General features: G+C 34.2%; 1 protein-coding gene and 1 long non-coding RNA gene across 3 annotated transcripts in view; one reads left to right on the top strand and one right to left on the bottom strand.

Annotated features, from left to right (window-relative positions):
• The first annotated feature begins 5,445 nt into the window (after positions 1–5,445).
• Positions 5,446–5,998, top strand: LOC127162676 (uncharacterized). The gene is made up of 3 exons (XR_007827413.1): positions 5,446–5,534; positions 5,701–5,822; positions 5,910–5,998. It is a non-coding gene; the product is annotated as an uncharacterized LOC127162676 (long non-coding RNA).
• A 1,392-nt stretch (positions 5,999–7,390) lies between these two features.
• The window catches only part of LOC127162663 (NACHT, LRR and PYD domains-containing protein 12), a 36,151-nt gene continuing 18,150 nt past the window's right edge, over positions 7,391–25,391 (bottom strand). Inside the window, exons 6-9 of one of the 2 annotated variants that reach the window (XM_051105493.1) lie at positions 20,938–21,108; positions 13,741–13,902; positions 8,219–8,265; positions 7,391–8,131 (exon numbers count right to left, since the gene is read on the bottom strand). In XM_051105493.1, the coding sequence (XP_050961450.1) occupies positions 7,581–8,131; positions 8,219–8,265; positions 13,741–13,902; positions 20,938–21,108 (931 nt within the window). In that variant the 3' untranslated portion in view covers positions 7,391–7,580. Of the gene's footprint in view, positions 8,132–8,218; positions 8,266–13,740; positions 13,903–20,937; positions 21,109–22,021; positions 25,350–25,391 lie in introns of those variants that run through there. The other variant, XM_051105495.1, reaches the window with a different exon arrangement.

Below are 25,391 nucleotides of genomic sequence, written 5' to 3'. Positions count from 1 at the left end.
AAGGCAGATTCGTGAAATTTTAAACTATACAGATTTATTTTTATAGGCTTCTTTGATCATATTTACTAAGGGTGCTAAAAATTCTGACCAAGACAGTAAATGAGACCTGATACCTGATAATTTGGATCAAACAGAATAGAACAGAATACCGTGGGCAAATGCTAGACTCTATGTTAAATTCTAATAAAGTCTGTAAATATGTATAGTTCTAATAAACACATATTTCAGGACAAAAATAATTAAATTATATGACGAAATTAATATTACAGAATAGTCTGGAAAAATTAAATATAGCCCTGCACAAATCTGGTATAACTGGGCCTGTGAATTTCTTAATTTGTGATTTGAGGAACAGGATTTTTGCACCTGCATTTTGAGAAGGTTTTGTTGTGTTTGTGAGAGAAAGAAACAAAATAAAAGTTCACAACACCTAAAACATTTTCTTGATGACTTCACTGATATATTCTCTACAAATACAAATTCCACTGTCACAGGTGTTCAGTTTGGCTACAATAATACCACATACAAATATAACAAAGGGACATAAACAACTGAAAATGTAGGTATGCAAACTTATCAAAACTTGTGATTATAAATCTAAAAGAAAAACATGTAGAACTTTTAGGGAGTGAAAATGGTAAAGAAATTAACTTTGTCTATGACTAATATTAAATGGTGGGTTACATCATCATCTTTTTTAAACCTGACCTGATATCAGATATTTTAAACCTGATATCACAGGGAACTTAAGTTTTAATTGCAAAGGAAAACTGACTGATCTGCTATGCACCTCTGTCTTATGTTTTCAAGGGTAAGAATTCTTTATAAATACTCTTTTCACCCTGTTATGTTGAGACGTATGTGCTCTATGCATAGCGCTCGTTCTTGCATGCATGCTCCCCCTCTCTCGCTCTCTCTCTCTCTCTCTCTCTGTCTTTCTCTCAGGTGGCCCCGCCCTAAATGAACGTGCCGGTACGTCCCCAGTGGTTGGGTGAATCTGGAACTCCGCGTCTTTTAAAAATGAGGCGTCGCAGAGCTGGAGTGTGGGTTGTTGTTGGTGTTGCTATTTGGAAACTGTGTTGTAAAGAAAAGATAAAATATTGTATTGGGACACTTGTGTAAATATTGTTGTACAGTTTTTGTCACTTTTCCCAACTAGTGTTTCCTTGTACAGTTTTCCACCGATTGTTTCTTTTTGTTCTTTCTTTGAATGTGGCTGTGTTTTTGCCCGTTATTGTAAATATTGTAAATACACCCCTTTCGCACAGAAGCTGTAGGGGTTGGGTGCCTTTTTCTTTTGTAAAATTCGTTTTCTCCTGTTTTTCAAATAGTCAGGGAGTTAGTTTAGTCCCTGTATTTTTGTTTGACTTTTTCTTTTAGGGTATTAAGTTTCTTTGGGAGAGTTAGTTTCAATTTTTGTTTGTTATTTTGGCCTTGGCCCAACCCTGAAGTTCATTAGCTTCTTATTTTGGCAAAAAAAAAAAAAAAAAAAAAAACGAAAGATCAAAGGTTTCGGTGTAAAGACCATTATTTATGTTACTCCTAGACCCTAGACCTGGGACGTAACAACCCATATGTCTTTATTTTGTGGAACACAAAAGGAGAGAGTGGCATAGTCTCTGTAATTTTATAGAAAAGCAGCAGTGACAATGAATGGTGACTGAGGCTGTCAGTCTCTTAATGTTCTGTCTTACATCTGTTTTTGTGCCCCACTGAAAATAAGTCAAATACATTTGGTACAAAATAACATGACATTTCTATTCTGAAGTGAATATAACATTTAATTTGTAACTTGACACTTTTTTATTGGCCTATACTTTACTTTCTTTGTGTGTTTACTTTCTGTTATTTAATTTATTTGTGTGTATTTGATTATTGTGTATTGTCAATGCATTTTCTACGTTAGTCTTGTATAGAAGATGTGCTCTAAACATGTATTTGTGTATTTTGTGTAAATAATAAATAAATAATGGCTGAATTTGATGTGTGTTTAATACATTATTACATATACAGACTAATTTATCTAGTATTAAGTATGTGAGAAACAAGCAGAAGATTGTATAACGTCATTTTACCCAACTGAAATCAACATCGTTTCAACATTGGTAAGCCAACCCATTAGATCGATTTTATGTTGAATATGTGTTGATTGATTCTATGACGTTGTTTCAACCATCTGAAAATCAACGTCGATTCAACGTTGGGTAAGTGAACCAATTGTGTCGATTTTACGTTACTTTTGAATGGCTGCCTGACGTTGGTTCAACATTACCCCGATGAGCAAAACGACGTACGGACCGACGTCAGAGATCAATGTCGTTTCGACGCCACAAGAAACATCAATTCTATGTTGATTTTATGTTATGCTTGTCAAAGTTAAGTTCAGAAGTAAACAGAAGTATGTGAAACTTTCCGATTTTCTGGATGAAGGTAATTGCATTTGTAATTATATAATAAATATTAAGCTGACAATGTCAATGTAAATTGAATCTTATTTTGGTTCGTTTACAGCCTTCGTGAAATCCGGCATCAGTGTCTCTAGTAGGCCCGAGGCCAGGCTTTATGATGAGTCTGGCACGGAAATCGACGAGGACGTCTGTGAGGACATTCTGAAGCAACCGAATTTGGGTGTTTTCCAGATACTATTGCCAGATTCTTCAAATGATAATGTATATAATTTGTTTGTGCTTTGCAAACGTCCGTGGAGCATCAAAATATCATGCGTTAAGGCTTAATTAAACTTAATTAAAATGTTTTTGCATGTTGACTGTGATTGGGAAGTCAAACATTAAATTTATTTTGTTAATTAATTTGTATAAAGGTTGAGCTGCACTGCTTTTCCATTATTTGTGTATGTCTAGTGTCTTTTGCATGAGTGCTGGACCGAAGCCACTTGATGGAATTAGCATAACGGCTAATGCTAAAAGCATGACTTGACAGGGAATTAAATAGCTCGAGATGCACCGAATGACCGGCCAGAAATCGCAATCCGCCGATTTTTCAACCAGCCTCATGTCTTGCCGATCCTTGTTGACATAGGTGCATGCAATCCGCTTGTTAAGTGTGACTTAATATACAACTTTTCACCACCGCGTCAGGGTCTAAGATCACACCCACGCACACATTCACAGCCACGTGTAAACATGTTTTTTTAGAAAACGCAATTCAGATAACATTGTGATTGCAAACAGGTATTTAATCTTGTAAATTTAAAAAAAAAAAATGAAAAGTTTGTTAGCAGGACCAGGGTTTGACAGTTTGTCATTCATTGTTTATTAATTTGTTTATTTTACTTGCAAAGGTCATAGTTGAATAAGACATTGAAATATTTTTACAAACATGCCTTAAAAAACATTGGTGTACATTTTCAGACAAAAAAAAACACAACAACACTTCGAGACAAGTTTGTTGCACTTAAACCACTAAAGCACTTCTGTTGCTGTTATTGCTTCTGTTTGAAAGTCGCTAAATGACTGAATGTAAATGTAAAATAATGACACTGATATATTTTAAGATTTATTGTCAGCCAAGACAGCTCAATCATGCTCCAGAAATTTTTCAACATTAAATTGTAGTGAACCACTAAATTTTGGGAAACTTAGCTCAAATTAACTTGACTAAGACTAATTTTATTTTTTTTTAATTTTTTGTCAACAGAATTGACCCATGTTCCTCCAGTGCCAAGTGAAGAAAGCTCAATTGAGATTTCAAGCAATGAATCTGATGACACCATTCTTCTAAGTGATGACAGCCTTACAAGAAAGAGGAGAGCTGAAGATGAAGCAGGAATTGTGAGTGTGTATCTGCGCCTTGGATGTTATTCAGTAAGAATTTAGAATTTAGTCACTTCTTTTTTTTTATTATTATTATATTTTAAACATTTTGAAGAAAGTGCCTTGTTTTCTGACAATATCACACTGTGTCATTTGTGTTAATGCATGAAACTAAAGTGCAAAAGTTAAGTTGAGTTTACCAAATTCATGTATTGGAGATTTGATCCAGGTGCAGAATCACAATGTGACTACACAATCATGTTCACAGAATGTTTTCTGACATGGGTTGTTTATTGTGCTTTGTAGCTTTGCAGATGGTCAAAAAAAAAAATCCTGCAGTGGGGATGGAATCATCAGAGAGTACAACAAAACCAAATGCTTATCTGACAGCAACAGGAGAAAGATGGTCAATATTTTTACTGCAGATATGACTGAAAAGCACAGGTAACTTGTATTCTAAGTATTCTTTATTCCAGTGGTCATGATTTCCTAGCCCAAAGCAAAATTTGTTAAAGGACATGATTTTTAAAAGATTATTTGAGTTGTGTCAGGTCATTAAAAGGTTAATTCAGTGAAAATGATCATTCTTTTATTAATTACTTAGCCCTGTGTCATTCCACAGAGTAAGATCTTTCTCATGTTCAGAAAACAAATGAACATATCTGCGATAAAGTCCCCCTCATAAACAGAAAAACAGCTGCCACTTCAAGGCCAAGAATGTTAGTAAAACTTTAAAATAGTCCTTGTGACTATAGTGGTTCTTATAGAGCAAGAAAAGTAGTTTGTGTGTGCAAAAAATAACAATATTAATAGCCTGTTTTTACACACACTAAGGATTTAAAGTTTCATGAAGGTTAGGTTGAATCACTATAGCCACATGGAATATTATCACAATGGTTATACGACATTACATGGGTCATGCAAGACATGGGTCTTGAAAGTTGTAGTTGCGTTTCTGTTTATAGGGGTTTAGAAAGCTCTTGGATGTAATCAAAAATGTGTAATCTGTTAACTTGTGGGAAAAGTGAATTTTAAAAGTTAACAATAATTAATTATTTGAATTTCACACAAAGAAGTTAATGTTGCTTCACAATACATTGATTGACTACGACATTATTTTTTAAATTCGTGGTAATTTAATAATTTCAGATGACAAAGTCATGTGAAATCCTTAGTCAAAATATATGGGAAAACTGTTTGACGAAGAATATATCCTTCAATTCATATTTGATTGTTTCTCTATAATATTACAGCTCATCTCCACCCAAACAAGTAAGAGAACTGTATGCTCAACTAATCATTGCCCTGTTTCCATATCTTAGGGATCCATATTCAACGCTTGGATATGTAAGTAAATTAATTAAATTAGTCAAATAATTATGTGGTAGATGGATGTCTTGTTTTACTTTAAACATTTTTTTAAGGAACATTATTATGACCCTCAAAGTGGACAAGGGTACGTGTCATGGAAAATTAAGAACATTCAGAAGAACAGTGCACCATCAGAGACCCGTAGATGACCCCCAGTCTTTTAGTGGTGGCCCATCTGCACAGAGAGAAGCTTCATCCAGCACAGAAGTTATTCTGACCGAAGAACAGTATAGGGAAGCTGTTTCTCTTATGATGCATACTTCAGAGGAGGCGACAGTAAAGGTCAAGATGAGGGAGACGTTTCAGTATCGTCGCAAGATGATTCATGACCCAAGCAGATGCACTGATGTGCTAACTGAATTTCCACGTTATTTGGATATCAAAGGCCTGGTAAGAACATTTGAGTTATTAATGTGATTTGGATTATTTTTCAGTGAAATAAGGACAATAGAGAATCTCTGTGGTGATTTAAAGTTATATTGATTATTCATTGTAAAGATAATACATTTGCAAAGATAATAAAGTTGCTTTTTTTCTGCTTTGGTGGGTTTTACAGATTGAGCTGGATTTTGCTTGTCTTTTTGAAGTTTTTAGAGAGGTGGCCAACTACATTTATGCAGAAAGTCATTCTGATTCACTGTGCAGAATCAGCTGTGGACACTGAATCAGATGAAGACGGTAAGCTGGTTTTTAACAAGTTAATAACATAATTGTGTACCTTGCTGATTATGTTTTTTTCACACCTAAAATAACCATGTCTCTTAGGATGGGGTAGCGGTCTTGCTTCGATTCTTCTTTTACTTCACCTAATTCCACCATCAGCACAAGATCACAAGAGATCTGGGAAAATGTCGGCATCTCAAGCTGAGAAACACATTGTGATCCTCAAAAAGGTAAATTTGGCATTTTCTGTATGACCTGTCTGCTTCAACTTCAACCCAGTTGTATTCAGTGTAAAACAGTGTTGTTTTTTAACACTTTATGGTGCTTTATTTACACTATAAGTTCTACACTACAGTCAGTGTTATTTTTACTCTCGATAGAGTGGGACCATATGTGCTCCAAAGAAGTGTTAAATTTAACTCTTTAAGTGTTATGTTGACACTGCTTATTTTACTGTGTATGAGAATAACACTGTAAAAGCTGCAGTCCATATAACAAAAAAATGTGAAAAAAACAAAAGTGAAGATACCAAGAGTGAATCATAAATGAAGGGTTCAGAGTTAAATTAATTTTAATAGGGGGGAAAAAAGCTCATAATAATTGTATAAATCTTGCATAGTATCATAAAGTCTTCTAAAAATCCTAAATAATGAACAAAAAATATTATTGAACAAGAATATATTGCTCTGATTTTCAAAAAAACAAAAAAACAAAAAACAAAACAAAACAAAAAAAAATTAAGAGGCTTAGATTTTAATACATTTTAATGTGGAAAAATAGCTCATAATAATTGTATAAATCTTGCATAGTATCATAAAATCTCTTAACAAAAACCTAAATAATAAACAAAAAATATTATTGAACAAGAATATATTGCTTTGATTTTCAAAAAACAACAACAACAACAACAACAACAACAACAAAAAAGAAGGGGCTTAGAGTTTTCAATAAATTTTAATGTGGAAAAAATAGCTCATAATAATTGTATAAATCTTGCATAGTATCATAAAAATTTCCTAAAAATCATAAATAATAATCAAAAAATATTATTGAACAAGAAAATATTGTTTTGATTTTCAATAAAAAACAAACAAACAAACAAACAAAAAGGCCCAGAGTTTAATTAATTTTAATGAGGACAAAAATAGCTCATAATAATTATATAAATCTCACATAGTATCATAAAATCTCCTAAAAATCCTAAATAATAAACAAAAAAATATTATTGGACAAGAAAATATTGCTTTGATGTTCAATTAAAAAAAAAAAATAATAATAAAATGAAAGGGCTTAGGGTTTAATAAATTTCAATGTGGGAAAAAATAGCTCATAATAATTGTATAAATCTTGCATAGTATCATAAAATCTCCTAAAAATCCTAAATAATAAACAAAAATATTATTGAACAAGAATATATTGCTTTGATTTTCAATTTAAAAAAAAGAAAAAAAGTTTTATTTTAAAGCTCGTCATTTTTGACTGCAAATGAGTCAAAACTAATTCAAATACCATCTGAAGCTCATTTGCATTAAACGTCTTTTAATATGATACAACAATGTAAATGTTACATGTGATTTTATTTGTGTGTATGAGTGTGTGATTTGTGTTGGACAGAAACACAGAAAGTGTCTCTGACTGGAGAAACATCTTCATCCTGATGATCTGAAACAGGAAACTGTCTTGTGTGTCTGATATTGAACTTCCTGAAGCCTGTGATTAAAACACACACAACAACAGCAACACTTTCACATCATTACACTCACACTGTGTCCACTAATGTCTGTGTGTGTTAATGTGACACAGAGACACTGAAGAGCCGTAATAACCAAGGTGAAATCCAGCGTGTAGTGTTTGAGTGAATGTGTGTGTGAATGTGTGTATGTGTGTGAGTTTGTGTGTGTCAGAGACGCTGTAGAAGGACAAAGTGCCGCCAGACACGTCCACATACACTCCTACTCTATTACTGGACACTGAACCAGGAGATACATCAGTGTCCTTAAGATTGTGACGGGCAATGAATCTGTGACCACGGCAGTACAGACTCCAGGAGTTCTCATTATGTCCAGACCTACAGTCATTACTCCCTCCTTTCCTCTTGATTTCTTTATATGACACAAATATTTCAGCCTCTACATTCAATTCAGTCTCCCAGTAACAGCGTCCAGTCAGACTCTCAACACACAGAACCTGACAACACCCATCAAATCTGTCTGGATGATCAGGATATGACTGTGTCTCTCTCACACTTGTTGCCTTTCTGTTCTCGTCAGACAGAATGAGTTGTTTGTTTGCTGTGTTTGTATCCAGTGTGAGATCACAGGCATCTGAACACAAGAACACACATTACAAGAGACACATTTACAACAACTAAACAACAAACAACAAAACTGTGTGTCTGTTTGTGAACTTACATTTGTGGAGTCCTGATGTGATCATGAACTCTCCTCCATGATCCACACTAGAAAACACACACACACACACACACACACACAAACAAACAATAATCAGTTGACTCTCATTTCTCAATCTAATATTGAGAAACAGATCCGAGAGCACTTCACTCACGACAGGACTCACATGTGATTCATGTGATTTGTGTGCTGCCAATCTCATCACATGAATGATCGTATGTTGATAAATGTGGCGACTGAAAACAATCATCATTCAAATGTCACACCTCTAAAAACACTGTTTAAAAGCCCCTCAAAAGTTTCTGACATGAAGAAATGTAACCCGGTCAAAAAGAGGAAGCTGATCTCATGAAAGAGGAAGAGAAATTGATCTTCCACCAAAAACACATTTTACCCTTTAAAACAGCCTGTTAATTTCTCTGATTTTCACATGCAGGTCTCCCTATATTGGAAAATGTGTTACAGGCAAAATTTTACTTATAATTTAATTGTAATTTGAATAACAGACTCCTTTGTAAAAGGAGTTTGAATGTAATGCTTGTAATAAATGAAGAGGGTAATATATTATGATCATTTTTTAAGATCAAATTTAATTTTGATTGTTCATAGAGATGATTTTCTTTAGTAGTCAAAGCTATTTCTGTAGTTTTAAGGAATTTTATTAAAGGTATCTTACAATATTCATTTGTAACACCTACATCTGTTGATTTGTTTAATGACAATTATTATTTTCTGGATAATAAATGTCAACAATGTTTTGAGATCATTAATTACAAAATAATATTTTCCTTTTCCTGTTAAAATAAATGTTTTATCTGAGAAGTTTTCAAAAGCTGACACTATCAGCGTTAGAGCAAGATAGCTGTTGTTTCTCTTGCTAATGGAAAAAAAGACTTCTAATTGTCATAATTGTCATTTAATGAATTTCCCCGAACGACATTTAATTTCGATAGTAATATATGAACATTCTGTCAGAAACATTAAGCCTCCACATCATTAAAAAAAAAAAATATATATATATATATATATATTTTTTTACTATTGCACTGTTGTTAAAGTGGTTGAAGACACAGAATTCCTTCTGCCAATCACATTTGTTAAATTTTGGTGTCTTTATGCAAAACAAAGAGACTGAATGTTTGAATTTTGAAGTCTGATGTACACAAATGTAGATTTGTTAAAAACTCATTGTTTTAAGGCATTTAAATTAATAATTTTGTTTCAATCCTTAAAGTAATTAAAAATAAAGAGTGGCTTAAACTTCTCATACATGGATTAAACCCCACTGAAATGCAACTTAATCTGACCTATAATTTGCTTTACCTTTTTTTGGTATTTTTATCTATTTCTTTATTTCATTTTATTTTATTATTATTGTTCTCGTGTTTATGACATGCTGCTGCAATTTATTTGTTGTGTTCAACAATGGAAAGATGACAAAAAAAAGCTATCCTTCAAATTGCAAACAACAACAATTATTATTATTATAAGAAAATACTTAAAAAATGCTTATAATGGGACCCCCGTCCCATCAAAGAAACCTGATGTTTTTTTTATTTAAATGTTTTTACAATTCGACCTGATAGTAACATCAAATTCATCAACACAATGAAAACTCACTGCATGTAAAATCACATATTTATACCGTTAAATCAATCAGATGTAACTGGGGGAAACAGACTAGTGTTTCACAGCAGATGCACAACAAATTTCAAAGTTCAAAACTTTCTGTATATAAGGTATTTGTTAAATCCTTCAGAGTGTTATATTTATTGTTATTATGCAAAACATATTTGATCAAGGGCCAAACTAAAGAAAATACTACAGCAAACAAAACTATTATTTCAATTAAACATCAGCAGAAGTCAGTCTGGTAAGTAATGCTTAAAGCTGGTAATGTCATTTGTGGAGATGTTCAATCATCCTCTGCTGAGATCTTGAGAGATTTAATGTCTTTTATTTCAGTTAATTTCATCTAAAACTTCTACACACTGCATGATTTTAGCAATCCTATAAGATCAATACAAATCACACGGTGCAACACAGATCTAAGAAACTTGGGTATGACGTATGCAGACTGTGACTCGTAGGCTACGATACAAATTACTATTAAAAATAAAACACCATTAGCATGCGCTAGTGGTAAACAGAAAGTGCATGATGAAGCACAGTTTGGCAGTTGTATTTTTTATGTTTGCTGAAAAAAAGTTGTGAAAGAGGACATTAAAAGAGTTTGAGGTAAGCAGTTTTAAGTTTTAGTGCCGTGATGTGTTGATCAACACACCATCTTTGAAACTCTGTCATTGTGCGGCATAGGACCGTTTAGGGGCCACGATCACAGGAATCGCCACAGTTGTTTCACAATGCTAATCTTTTTTCTGGGACTGCCTAAAATCGTGCAGTGTGCAGTCGACTTAAAGCTGTGGCTGCAAATCATTTGTAGTTGTGTTTCTGTTTTTACTGTTCTTGTTTTTCCTCATTCCTTCAGTGATTCTGTTTGTTAACAGAGGTGTTCATAATGTTCATTCAGCACTTAATCACCTGATTAGCTCATTAACTGCAGCACTGCTTCAAGCCTTGTCCACATAAACATGGGTATTTTGCAAAACTGCATCTTTTTGGCTATTTGTCCAGATGCAAACACAGTGTCAGGTCACTTAAACCAAACCTTTTTGAAAACTCTTGCCAGGATGAAGATTTTCAGAAACTGTGTTTGCAGTGTTGTCGTGCACCTGGTGAAACTGAGGATTTTGTCATGTGATGTTTTTTTTTTCAGGCTTCTGATTGGCCATCGTGGCTTCATGGCTAGGGTTATATCACTAACTTTTGGTCTGGCAATGCTCCTGACTGCTTCAGTGTGTTTTGTGTTTTCATGTGGATGAGATTTTTTTCTTTTAAATGAAGGAGGAAAACCTGTGTATGTGCGGACTACACTGTAAAAAAATTTTATGTAAAAAAACAGTGAAATGCATGGCAGCACAGGGTGCCAAACGTTTACCATTAATGGAAATAATGGTTAAAGACTGTTTTTTAAAAAACTGTCAATGACTGGCAGAAGCAGCTTCCAAAGAAAAACAGTAAAATTAAGGTCAAATATCCTAAATTTTCTTAAACACTTTTTTTCTTTTTTAAATTTATTTTATAGATATTGCCTGGATTATCATCATGAAACATTCTCTGTGAAACTAAGTTTTTTTTGTAGTTAATCACTACAGTTAACAACTACACAGTTACAGCCTTTAAATAAAATGACACATAGCATAACATCAATACTTTATTGTCTTCTCCTGGACTAAAGCTCACACTCTACTCTTCAGCACAATGGTAACCCACTAAAATCAGACTTTGTTTCTTTCATACAAAACTTCTTATTGAGAATTAACTGAGGTTTAGATGTTGTTGTTTAATTGAAATTAATAGAGTTGGAAGTCACCGTTGTGGAGATAAACATTTGGTTTAGTTGTGCTCTTGATTTTCTTAAAAACATTTTCTTTTTTTCTGGTTGCTGTAACTGTGCATTTCTAAAGCACATTTGTTATAGAAAAACCAGCAAGATAGTACTTGATGAGACAAAGTTGGTTATGTACTATGCATGAACTTGTCATCATATATAGGCTTGATTCACTGACCTCAGCAGAAAACAAATATCTGAGCATGTTAATTAGCTTCTTGTAATTATACAATCTTGTGTTACTACTTTGAAAGTGTTTTTGAGAAAATCATTTAGGCAAGAATATGTGGAGTCACAGACATCAAAAATCTGGATATGAATCTCAACAATGGTGACAATTGACAAAATATTCATATTAGCGCTGATAATCACAAAACCATTGTTGAGATGCGTGTGCTAATTCTTGATGTTTGTGTGTTAAAAAGCCCACATTCAAAACACTTAAAAATTTATAAAAAATAAAAAGGTTGTCATAACATCACAAGACTTACAGTCACATATAAACATCTGTTAATTCTCAATAAGAAGTGTTGTATGAAAAAAATAAAGTCAGACTAGATGCTGAGATCTAGAGAGATCTGTTAGTATTTCATGTTCTGTTGCTGTCAGTCATGTGATGTTTAAGTAATTAATTCATTAGTTAATGAGTTAATTTCACAGTGAAGGTGTTTGTTTGTAATAATTTAGGAAATGCCTGTAAATTAACAGTGTTGTTAACTTATTTATATAAAGACATTTGACTTTAATTTTAAGGTTTTTGTTTGGCACCCTGTGCTGCCAGTCATTTGATAGTTTTTTTGTCTTTTGTTTTATAGTCAAGGTGCTTGATCATTAAATTCAGGAAATAGCTGTAAAATAACAGTGTTTGTCAGCTTATTTAAAAAAGGAGATTTTACTTTACTGCCAGTCATTTGACCCTTTTATCATCTAACGGATTTGTTATTGTATTAATTACAGATTTTTTTTGTAATTTTACATTATTTGTTTGTAATTTAAGAAAACAGAAAACATACTGTATAAAAATACAGCAGTTTTTTTGTATAAAAAAATGTGAATTACTGTAATTTGTCATTAAGGCCATAATACTTAAAATAACAGCCAAGTTTTTAATTTAGAGATAGTTTTACAGAGTTTTGACTGTAATTCAAAATAAAAGAAAACAACCTGAAAAAAATCAGTTATTTTCTGTAAAATTACATTTTTTTTTTACAGTGTAGGAATCAGAGTTATGTTTTTACACTCTGAGGATTGACTCATATATTCACAAAGCACTGCTACTTATAACTTGAGTTTAACTTCAAATGTTATTCCTCATGCATGGAATATGGTTTTCCCTTTGTTAAAAGGTAGTCCCATCTAAAGTGGATAACTACTGATGGATTTCTAGGTTGTCAGTGTTGGCAAAAGTATTTTAATCTTTTTGGAAATGAACAAGTAAAACTGTTTTTAACTAATAATTTTAAATGAATTCCAATCAGGCTTTAGATCAGGTCATAGTACTAATACAGCTATGCTGGTCACATATGATATTATTAAATGTTTAGATATTGTACAGCATTGCGAAGCCCTATTTGTAGATCTCTCAAAAACATTTGATTAAGTAGATCATAAACTTATATTGCAGAGACTTATTGCAGAGAGTTGTGTAGATTTTAGTGAAATGGCTCTGAATTAGTTCAGTAATTACTTATCAAAAACAGTGTGTCTAAAATTATACAAGGTGTCCCACAGGGATCTATTTTAGCACCGTTTTTATTCTTCATCTATATTAATGACCTAGGTCATGGGATAGCCACAGCTACAATTCATCTATATGCTGATAACACAACAGCCACAGTGCCACATTTGGTGAACCAAAAGCCATAGAGCTTGGAACCACAGAGAAAGAATATTTTCGGTCATTGCAACTGTCATTGTCTAATGTTCGAATTTTTATATGTTTTATAAGTATTATTATTATTGTTCATCATGATAAATCATGATAAACATCATGATAAGACTGAAACTAAAAACCTATGTCACAAAACCTTATTCTGTCAGCTGACAGAATAATTGTTTCTGCTCAACTTACTTGAGTTTGTCCAGATGTTTGAGTGTTTTAGAGAGCAGCTTCACTCCTGATTCTCCTGGGTGATTGTAGCTCAGATCCAGCTCTCTCAGGTGTGAGGGGTTTGAACTCAGAGCTGATGCCAGAGCAGCACAACCTTCTGCAGTCACCATACAGCCTGATAATCTACAACAGAAAGTGTTCATGTTAGTGTGCTCAATATTTTGACATGTACAGTGTAAATACAGCTGCGTGTTATTGTGACATAATTGTGAATATGGTTACAGCATTACATTTTTCTCCCTTTGCATCAAAGGTTACTTACAATGTGCTTTGAAGCGTTGAGCATTATAGCCAATCACAGAAATGACTGTTGAACACGATGGTCAATCAGAGGCTTTTTTAAATGGATCACTGTGCCAAAGATGTGTTTAGCGTGATATGCACTTGTAATATTTCACTAAAACATTAATTTCTTCCCCACTGCAATGACATCTCTTCTCTGATGACGTGTACTCCAGCAGGAGGGCAGAACAAGAAAATCAATAGAGATTGACCGATATGTCGATTTACCAATAATTTTACAGATATTTAAGCATTTTACCATAAACGGTTATTGGTTTTGTAATATCGAGTTCACCGATAAATGCCGCCATCTTGTGGGTGTTTTGAGAATTGCGCACATGCAGCTCACCTGAAGGGAGACTTTGCCTTTGATTCAATTTTGCTTTCTCAAATCATCACGAATTGCCTTAAATAAAATCTATAGATATAGGCCTAAAGGAGTTAAAGTATAAAGCAATGTTAGTTTCAATGTTAAACTTGGATAAATGTGCACTATTAGGCACATACCCAATGATTTGTGCGGAGAGTGGAAGCTAAAGCTGCTTACAGGACACGGAGGTGTCAGTGTGATCACTAATCACTAGGGATGTGACAAGATCTCGTGGCACGAGATCTCGCGAGATCCAATGTGTCTGGCGAGACCAGTCGGATCTTGCGAGATCTCATGACGATATCCTCGCAAAACATTTTACAGCGTTTACATTAGAGCTGCAAGATTAATCCTTAAAATATCGAAAAATATCAAACACCCACGCAATCTTATTCTTGAATGACAATGATTTAGCTATGTCTATTAGGACTGTTTCACATCTCAAGTGTCAGTAGAGCGTGAGAAGCACGTTTTGTCGCTGCCCATGTTAATAGGCTCGTTTGAGATGAGCAAATTCTGCGCAGAATCGATCACTGGTGATCACCGCAAGATGCATGCCGGTTAGAAATGTGTCTGAATTACGTCCGCCTTGCTCTGATGTCATGCTGGCGTGTGCCAAAAAACTCTCGCGACGGCGAGGCGGCTGTGTCAGATTGCGCAGTCAGGCGCAGTAGCTCTCCACCGACTGCGCTGACCAAAAGCATGAAGGGAAACGCCTGGATGAGATGACACAGCTTAAAGCTCATTGGTTCAGATAACCATTATGTTGCCGTTCTTTTCTAAAATGTTTTATTTTTTAATATAATATCATGTGGTTATGTGGATTAAATTATACATGAATATTCCCAAACACCATGCCAGTGCGATCTCTGCGTGAGATATGTGATTGTTGTCATATTTCTATAAAAATCTAAAATACACGTTTGTATTAAAGTAAAAATGGACGATAAAAACGCCTTTCCTATGGAATTAAATAGCAAGCACTTTGAGTGTCTTGTTCATCATATTTATTTTTATATAAAAACAACAGAGCTGAAATTATATCATGTTTATCAGCAACACAGCATGCGAGTGTGATAACGCGATATCCGCCTTTGATCTTGCAGGTATCTGTTCTACTTCAAGAGGTCAGAACTGTCCATCTTGACTGCACTTATTTCACTCCTCCCCTCACTGTAGCCACCTACTCTCGCCTACATTTCAGGCGAGGTGCATCTCAAACGAGCCTATTGAATCAGAGGGTCGGGGTAAATGTGAACACAGAAAGAGCAACACAAAGTCTTTTCAACCACATTATAATCATTATTTCTGTGTTACAGACATTTAAATAATAGAAAAATGTATAGTTTGGGTGTAAACACTTATTGTCTACAATAGCGATCAAAACGAAAGTGTCTTAACATTTGTATGTATTGTAACACTTATCCTCTTCTGCCAGGAGGTGGCGACAACTGCCCGTTTAAAAAAGTATGTCATTGAATCATTCATTCAGGAGATTTCAATAGTCAAACAAGTCTTAATGAAGTGAGACACCGACTCCTTCATTGAATGTTTTTTTGTTTGTTTGTTTAAATGAATATATGTTTTTAAAAGACTTAAGCAATGAACAGTTTGTCGGAACCACTAGTAAATTACTTTATTTAGTTTCCTAATCTTTTTTCTCCAGAATCATGAGAGAATCATGATCTCCAATTTATTAAAAAGAACTGGGATTCTCAATTTATCCAGAATCACGAGGCTCTTTTTTTAAATGTTGTTTATTACTGCATATAAATTCACTAAAATGGAATTTTAATTTCATAATGAATAAAATATAAAATATGAATAAAAGTTCAAAATGCACATAATTTTGCATTTTGTCTTTTTCAGTTGAATAAAAGACTCGTTTCCCAATATATTTCATCATTGAGGATTTCTTAAGAAAAGTTTAAAGATCTTGTCTTGTTCTCGTGAACCCAGTCTCGTGTCTCATCTCGTGGGATAAGCGTCTCGTCACACCCCTACTAATCACATTTCTTTCAATGGTAACAATTGAATTATTCCGTCATTTTTGCTCATAAAGGTAGAGTTATACATCATCCAGAACTTTAAAGAATTTTTATTTGTGTGCACTCACAATATCAATGAAACGTTGCAAACGGTGCCTTTATAAAACAATCATTATGCACTTTCTGTTGTCTCACCAGGAGCGCTTCACAAAAATAAACCGAAAGAAAAAAAGTGAAAGCGAAAGTAAAGTCTCGTGCTGTTTCCACCTGTCACGAATCTGGTCGGTGCCCTACGGACTGCTCACCACCAGATGTCACTCTCATCTTTCCACTTCACTCTGACTATTACGTTGCACTTCGGACTGCATCTCCCATCCTCCACCGCACTGATTGCGTCAGCCCCCGTGACCAATCAGGCTTCCTATAAAGCCCGGACTTCCCCAGTTGATGTCACGGATTGTTGAATTGTCGTATTGTATTATTGTATTTCCTAGTGTATTCCTAGTTCCTGGTTTTTGGATCTCCCGCCTGGTTTTCTCGTTTACGTCTGTCTAGCCGCCTGCCTTTTCGGACTATCCCTTGTCTTCCTGGACTATTCTCTCGTTTCGCCTCCTACACTCCTGTTTACTGTTGTTTAACCCTGCCTGCACGACCATGTATCTGTCTCGTCCAAATAAAAGCTCGCACATGGATCCGCTCTCCTCTCGTCATTCACTCCCCCAAAAATTGTGGATATCAAAAATGTAAAAATAAGGAGAAGCCTAAAACAGACGCGAAGGCTGGCCCGCGTCTGAGCTATGACGTGAAAATTGGCCCGAAGCCCGGCCGTAGGGACGTAAAAAAAAAGTCGGGGCCTGCCGGGCTCGGGCTGAAATGCAGGGCTGTACGTTCACTCAACGGGCTGATGCTCTGATGGCCATCGCATCTAACTTTTAACAAGATTCACTTGTTTAAAACACCCTCAATTATATTAACATATACTATATAACCATTATTTTTCTAATACACTTCTAAATATATACAACTCTATGGAAATTATTTATTATCTTTGCCAGTGATCACAGTTTGAGTATACTTCTATGTAAATGCATAGATAAATCACGCTGTCAGCAGGCATTTTAGAATAGAACGACAAAAACAATAACAGTAATTCTGATATAACATACCAGTTGAGAAATGCAATAAGATATGATGTTTTGTTTGTTATATTCCAATATTCAAGCGAATATTATTCAGTGAATTACCATTATCCAGTGAATTCTTCACTCTTTAGCCTATTAAACAGCTTATAAACTGTAGTTTAAAATAAAGTTGCAAATTTATTTTCTCAATTTTAAAACATTCTACATTCTATATTTATTTTGCTTATTAGTGTTGCAGCCAATGCGTTTTATAAATAAAATGTTTTAATTGTTTAAATTTAACATGAAAGACTGCTAATATTCAACACTTTTTTAAATGACTGAATGGAGGAAAAACCAAAGTGAAGTATGGACTTACTTCACTCAGTCACTGATTTACTTTATAACAGTCAATAAATATCAGTTCTGCATATCGGTTAACGGGCACATAATTATGCAAATAATTGGTATCGGTAATAATAATAATAAAAAAAATAATAATAATCAATATCGGTCAATCACTAAAAATCAAGTCCCACCCAACATTTATAAAAACATAAATGTCCCTATTTGTAACCCTGGAACTCAAAACCAGTCATAAGGGTCAGTTTTTTAAAATTGATATTTATACATATCATATATGAAAGCTGAACAAATACGCTTTCCATAGATGTATGGTTTGTTCAGATAGGACAAGATTTGGCTGAGATCTAGAACTAGTATTTGAAAATCTGGAATCTGAGGGTGCAAAAAAAAAAAAAAAAACCTGAGTTAATCGCCTTGTCCAAATGAAGTTGTTAGCAATGCATATTACTAATCAAAAGTTACAAGACCGATTACTCAAAAGTCTTATTCAGAACTATTCAGTATGGGTTTTACGGCCTTATTTCAACTACTTTGTTGAAACGTACCATGTACATCCATCTTGCTCACATATTATTGTATCACAGTTTGAATACAACAACAAAAAAAAATCTTGTTGACCAATAGTATGTTATAAGTAGCTGAAACAAGAACAAATGTCAGGGCATGTCAAAACATCTCAAGGGCCCCAAAATCACCTCAGACCCCAGAGGATTAATAATAAAGTGTTTATCGGGTTTAGTGGGTTAGGTATAATTTACACTCACTATGTTATTATTGCATAGCGTTTTATAATGTACTACAACACTGATGTGCAAATATCTGATAACTACTACATTTATTGCAAAGAATTGCTTTTACATAGTGTAAAAATAATCTGTTGTTATTTGTACTTAGTGTAAATAGCATATTGCTAAGAAAATACTGCTTTTTTCAATAGTGTGAACAGAATTTATGATTATTTTCACTTAGCGTAAGCAGCATCTATTGCTATTTACACTAAATGCAAACAACTACTGCCTCTGAAATAAATCCACATCAGAAAGTTGTGTGTCTGCGAGCAATCAAGTACTGTTTGGGCTCTTTTCAAATCATGTATTTTGTAATCTGAGTGAAATACATTTTAAAAGTAACCTTTCCAACCCTATTTCACTTTAACATGTTCTCATGTTCTCATCCACAATGCTTAGTTGCTGAACCCTGTCAGCAACAGTAGACTATTTGCTGCTGCTGTAGAGACAAAACACTGTAATCACTGCTGTTTATATGCTTAGTAATTACCTCTTGCATTGAATGCAGGACTGTTGCTAATCGAGGAATTAATAAGGCAGACTACACAATAATGTACCGTAGTATCGCATAATAGAATGTTCACTGATCTAAGATATAGAATTTCAGAATGCATGTTGCACACTGCACGTTACAATGTTTCTCTCATCTGACAAAACCATTTCAAGTCTTAAAGTCTCTACTAATAAGCTGATAAGTTAAATAAGGTGTGTTTGATTAGGGAAACTCACAAAATGTGTGGATTTGGGGGTATTCCAGGGATTCCCTAAAAGTCCCTAAATGTTTTCAGCAAACTACGTTTTTACTCATACTTGAGTCATTATTTTTCAGTACTTTTATTTGTACTCAAGTAAATTATACCTTAAATGGCAATACTTTTACTTACCACCACTGTTAAATCACTAGACTAAAGGTAATCACTTCAGCTTATGAAAATCATATGTAATTACAATTAATTTATTTTAAAAAAAAAAAATGTATATAATATAATATAATATAATATAATATAATATAATATAATTTTTGACAGAGAAATTCTTATTCACTATTTAATTAGCTATATGAACAAGTAACCGAATAACACATCATTCTGTCTAACATCTCTTTTTGTAAGTCATATGGATATGAGACAAAAAAAGGTAAGTGATAAGATGCTTTATTTTTGGATAAACTTTTATTTCACAACATAATCTCTCTTAAAATACCTTATAGGGTTAAGATAATCAAAACAGCTACATGCTAGTAGTTTCTTGAAACATGTTAGCAGTGTGTAACATGCTAGCGACATGTTAAAACATGCTAGCAATGTTAAATCATGCTTGATCTTTAACTAGATCAAGCTTTGACCACTGCAAACTGAATTATCACTTTAGTTAAATATTTTTCCCACTTTTTATTATTAGCTGGCTCCACAATAGAGTTGCTTTATAACAGAAAATCAAGTTCTTAATTCTAACTGAAAGTGACACTAACTCTGTTTTTTCATGTTTAATACTGTAAAGATGCTTGATTTAAGGCCTTCTAAACTATGGGCAAGGTTTACTAACAGCTTGCGCCAATGCAAACTGCCTTTTGGTGTTAAAATAGTACTGTCTGGATTTACTAAAGATGCCTAGTGAAAAATTAGCACTGAAAAGCCGTGGGCACAGTTATTTTTGTGCCTGACCTTATTGTATATGCATTTTTAGGAGTTTTCCTTTCAGACACATAATTTATGGGAGGAGTGTATTTAAATTAATCATGCAATGCAATTTACTAACGTTTGAAAAATTACTCATCAAATAACTGGTATTTGTGCCATTATTTCATGCATTATTTTATCTATTATGGAAATGATCTGCCTGCGGCTCTGTTCTTTAATGTGCGCATTGTCAGTAAATCACATACAGAATTTCCCCTCCCATCAGCACTTTTATTGAAATTGCGGTCTAACGCTAATTTGCCCTGCTGAGTAAATCTGGCCCTAAATAAATAAACATGACCTGACTACTGGAGCACCGAACTGCAGAGCTGGTGAAAGCATCCACATTTCTGTAATCAGATGTGTTTTAACTGCTGCTTTCACAGCGCTGTCAATTTTTGGTTGTGTTTATTTTGTTAACACGTTTAACACATTGAGCAATTATTTTTATGCAAATAATGATTATTTAATTACAAAAGTAGAATGTATGTAGTCTCTCTCTCTCTCTCTCTCTCTCTCACACACACACTATTATTAAAATATAAATCAATATGAATCACAAACCTCAGTATGTTGAGTTGATTTGGATTCTTCAGCCCAGCAGAGAGTAGCTTCACTCCTGAATCCTGCAGGTCATTGTTACTCAGGTCCAGCTCTCTCAGGTGTGAAAGGTTTGAACTCAGAGCTGATGCCAGAGCAGCACAACCTTCCTCATTTACCGAACAGCGAGATAATCTACAACAAAAGTAATAATGTTAGTGTGATTAATTTAAGAGATGCTTTAGATCTTATTTCTGGCATTTGGGAACAGCAGCAGGAATGTGGGGTGTGTGATAAAAATGGTCTCATTTTAGAAAAGCACCCTAAATTTTAACACATGGGTGGAATAATTTATAATTATTATTGTATTTGTTCACAATACATAATTTTCCGACTCTGCATTGAGCTGGCAGCTAGCGCGCTAGGGGGCGGTGCACATTCCGCGTTCACTGCGCCCTCCTCTCTCATGTTTGGAAAGGCATAAATCGTCATTTGATTGGGCTAGGAGTTTGATCGATGTCTCTTCTGATTTGGGGCTTTTCAGACATACGATACATTGCATGAAGACACAATTATCCCGTCAACACAAATGTATTAATGCAAAACCAGTAAAAAATTCAGATTCAGACCTTATTATGTTATTTCTTTGTAACATAAATGCAAAAGTGATGGGATGGATAAGAAAGTGGAGGTTCTTTTAAATGATACCATATTTGACAATATTATTATTATTATTAAACTGTCATGCCACTGGGGCTGAAATATAATGCTATGGGGCATTATGCTTTCTGAAGCATCAAGAAGCTCCACGTATGAAAGCTATAACACAAATTGTCCCATTTTCGCAGGCATACGCCATATGACCACCAGACCATATGAATAACAAATTTTCAAATAATAAATAATAATTATTTTTGCGCAAATTGTTGTTTTAATTGTGAACGTAGTCGTTTAAGGAAGGCTTTAAGACCAAGCGGAATCCTCTGCTGGTTGCTCTGGCTTCACAGCGAGCGGGACTCGCGCTAACAGGAATTACCTTCACTGTCTCCGTCGGCGTTTTTATTTTGGAAAATCAGTTTGGGCGAATGCAACTTACTGATCATGAAGCAAAAAAAAAAAAAAAAAAACCAAAAGGCATGAAACATTCATTCTACCTGAGAAAAGATGTAATTCTAAAAGAACATTTTCTTCAACTATTTTTTTTTTACTTTGTCACTTTAATTTGATTAATTAGGCCTAAATGTTTTACATTTTTCAATAAAAAAAAAGTCTAAATGATTATTATTTATTTATTAAGTATAAATATGCATATCGCTTGTCTGCTGGACATTTCAGCCTAAAGCATCTTACTTGCACCCAATTCTAGCCAAGCCTGCTCTTCTCACCTTTATTCATAGGGTGGGGGAGGTGGAAGGTGGTTTGGCCAGTTTTGGCAATGCCTACAAACAACCCCCTCTCATTAACAATTAAATTAATTGAGGTTAATTCTTGGACTTTCAAGGGTTGCAAAACCTAAGACGGGGGTTGGGGGCCCAAACATCGTGAGACACAGGGCTCACGACCGATCTAAATTTGTTACCCATTCTCAATGGGAAAGTGCCCAAGCAACATTCGCTGAAATTGCGTTCGCTTAAGTTGCATTCAAATTGTCTAAAGTTAACAGTATTCAGGCTATATAAATGTCAAGCCAAAAACGAATTAATTTAAAGTGAAACAAAAGCCCTATGTCATTCAGCAGGAATCAGTGTTTCCATATTCGCCTCATATTCACATAACAGCACTGGGAGGCAGATTTTAATGACATTAACATTCATATATTTAAGTAATTTAAATAAGAAAACTACAGCTAGCTGATTTAATAATTTCATAATAATAATAATATAATTCTTAATTTCTCGCGCCTTTAAATGTAACATCTCAAAGCCCTTCAAAATGAAACATCAAAATACACCCTTAAAGATTCAAGCAAATATTATAAAATAGGCAAAAAAAAAAAAAAAGGAGAAATACATTCAAAACACTTAAAAATAAAATGATATGGAAATTATAAAATACATTTCAGCCAAAAAAAAGGCAAAAAAAAAATTCAGAGCAACATCTCGACCATGACTTCATTTATTTGGTATAAAATATAGACGTTTATAAATAAGAGTTGTGGGACGCCTGACAGAGTGGCATTCTTCTAAAATAGGGGTTTAATTCTGACATGATAAATTAGCCTTGGACGAGCACGCCGGCGCATACACTTAATTTATATATATATAAATAGCATACGATTTATTTATTGTCATAATAGTAGAATAGAATAGAAACATTGTCCAACTAGGCTAGGCTACATTAAGCAGCTTGAAATGCGGAACTGAAATAAACTGTCAAGTCGAAAACAAAATGTACTTTATGAAAATATGCATGAATGATCACTTTTGCATCACTCAATTTGTTGTTTTTAATTTACTTTTAGTAAGACTAATTAAATCAGCATGCTGACTTGACTAGCTATAGCCTATAGTAGCCAACATATCGACCATGCATGCGGAAAGCACAATAAAGTGTGCGTTTACAAATAATACAAATAGCACGTTTATATGTTTAAATAATGTAAAATAATGTAAATAATATGTTTATATAAATTAGCAGATTATGTAATGAAAGGGATTTTGTTTTTGATTTATTTCGTTAAGTAATAATTTAAAGCTTTCTATAGATATATTTATCATGTCTGTCAGGTATGTATTCGCTGAGTTTCTATTTATTTTTGTGAAGCGCTCCTGTTGGGACCACAGAAAGCACATCATGTTTGTTTTCTTTATTTTATAAATAAAAGCACTCCTAACGTTTTGTTGATATTGTGAGTGCACACAAATAAAAGTAGACACTTTATAGTTCCGAATAATGTATTACTCTTACCTTTATGAGCAAAAATTACGGAATATTTTTAAATTATTTCCACTGAAAAAAATGCGAGTAATTGCGCTGGCGCCTCCATGTCCTGCAAAGCGGCTTCAGCTTCCACTCTCCGCACAAATGATTGGAGATGCGCCTTATAGCACACATTTATCTAGGTTTAAATATTATAACATTCTTTTATACCTGAACTGTTTTATATTTATTGCTTTTATTTTAGGCAAGTCATGATGATTTGAGAAGGCAAAATTGATCAAACAGACTATGATCAGTCTTCCGCTGGCCGCTTGGTCGTTACTTTTAAAAACAAAAACGTAAATTTAGCGAACAAATAACGTTTTTCTGAATTAACTTAAGAAAAAATAAAATGAAATGAAATCACGCTGCCATTACATAAAAACGGAGCCATTTTAATAGCTGAAACAGTAGTATAAGCAGGTGCGCAGTGCGCTTATCACGTAACATGTAACCGTAATTTTGCTAAAATAAATTCTGCCTTGCCATCCCTGAACAGTTACATTTGTTTTTAAACCACAATGCTTAAATGCCACAACACTAAAATAACCTAGCTGGGGATTTGACTAACTCAGCCCCCCTTTACAATGGTGTGTTCTATTACTATTATTATTATATATATTTTTTTTTTTATTTTTAATTATCGAAGATTGTTCTATTGCGTAGCTATTTTCAGATTATTCCAGAACGAAGTGAAGAGAGTTGAATGCGGACATTTGGTGAAGCGATCACCTGATAAATTCGTGCATGGTCCTTCAAAAGTAAAATACACAATAAATGCATTTTAATTGGTAAACCAAATTCAAACGTGACGTTTTAATCTGTAATGGTAATATGTAATTTATGGAAAAGCTTCTAACATGTGCGAGGGGTGGTGGCGCTTTGGCGATCTTCGCTGACATGGCCTGTAAATTTACTCCACAGCCAATCACGGCCCCCCCTCCTTGCTCGGACCCCAGGGCTTTAGCCCCGCCTAGCCCAATGGTTAACACGGCCCTGGCCGTGGTGTTTAACTACAGAATGTTGTTCCTTGCGCCACCTGGTGGATATTGTGTGAAGCACAACGTTTACAAAAAATCTGAAATAGCGCCTGCAGGGAGCTCCGTGATCACGCGTGACGAATTGCAGGATGCCGCGTGAAAAAAGACGCATTCTCAGTGGCCAGATCTGTACCTACAAAGCTACAGTTTTAGCCAGTTAGGCACATAAAATGAGGATGCTGTCAAAAACTGTCATAAAAAGATTTTCTTTACCAAAAAAACTTCTATTAACTAAAATAAATAAGCATTTGTTGTGACCATCCTTTGCGTTTAAAGCAGCTTTTGCCCTATGTGCACTTGTGCATAGTTTTTCAGGTAGCTTTGCAGGTATCTTTCTTGAAACATCTTGGAGATGTTGCCACAGTTCTTCTGGATTTAGTCTGTCTCAGTCTTTCTGTTTCTTCATGTCATTCCAGAGACAGACTGGATGATGGTGAGAACAGATCTCAGTGTGGAGCACTGGCTGTTGTCAGATTCCTTGTGCAAACAAAAATCTCACTAGATTATTACAATTAATGG

This window comes from Labeo rohita, chromosome 3 (assembly GCF_022985175.1).
Source record: "Labeo rohita strain BAU-BD-2019 chromosome 3, IGBB_LRoh.1.0, whole genome shotgun sequence".
In the NCBI taxonomy this organism is placed as follows: domain Eukaryota; kingdom Metazoa; phylum Chordata; class Actinopteri; order Cypriniformes; family Cyprinidae; genus Labeo; species Labeo rohita.
This window is presented reverse-complemented; position numbering and strand designations above follow the sequence as displayed.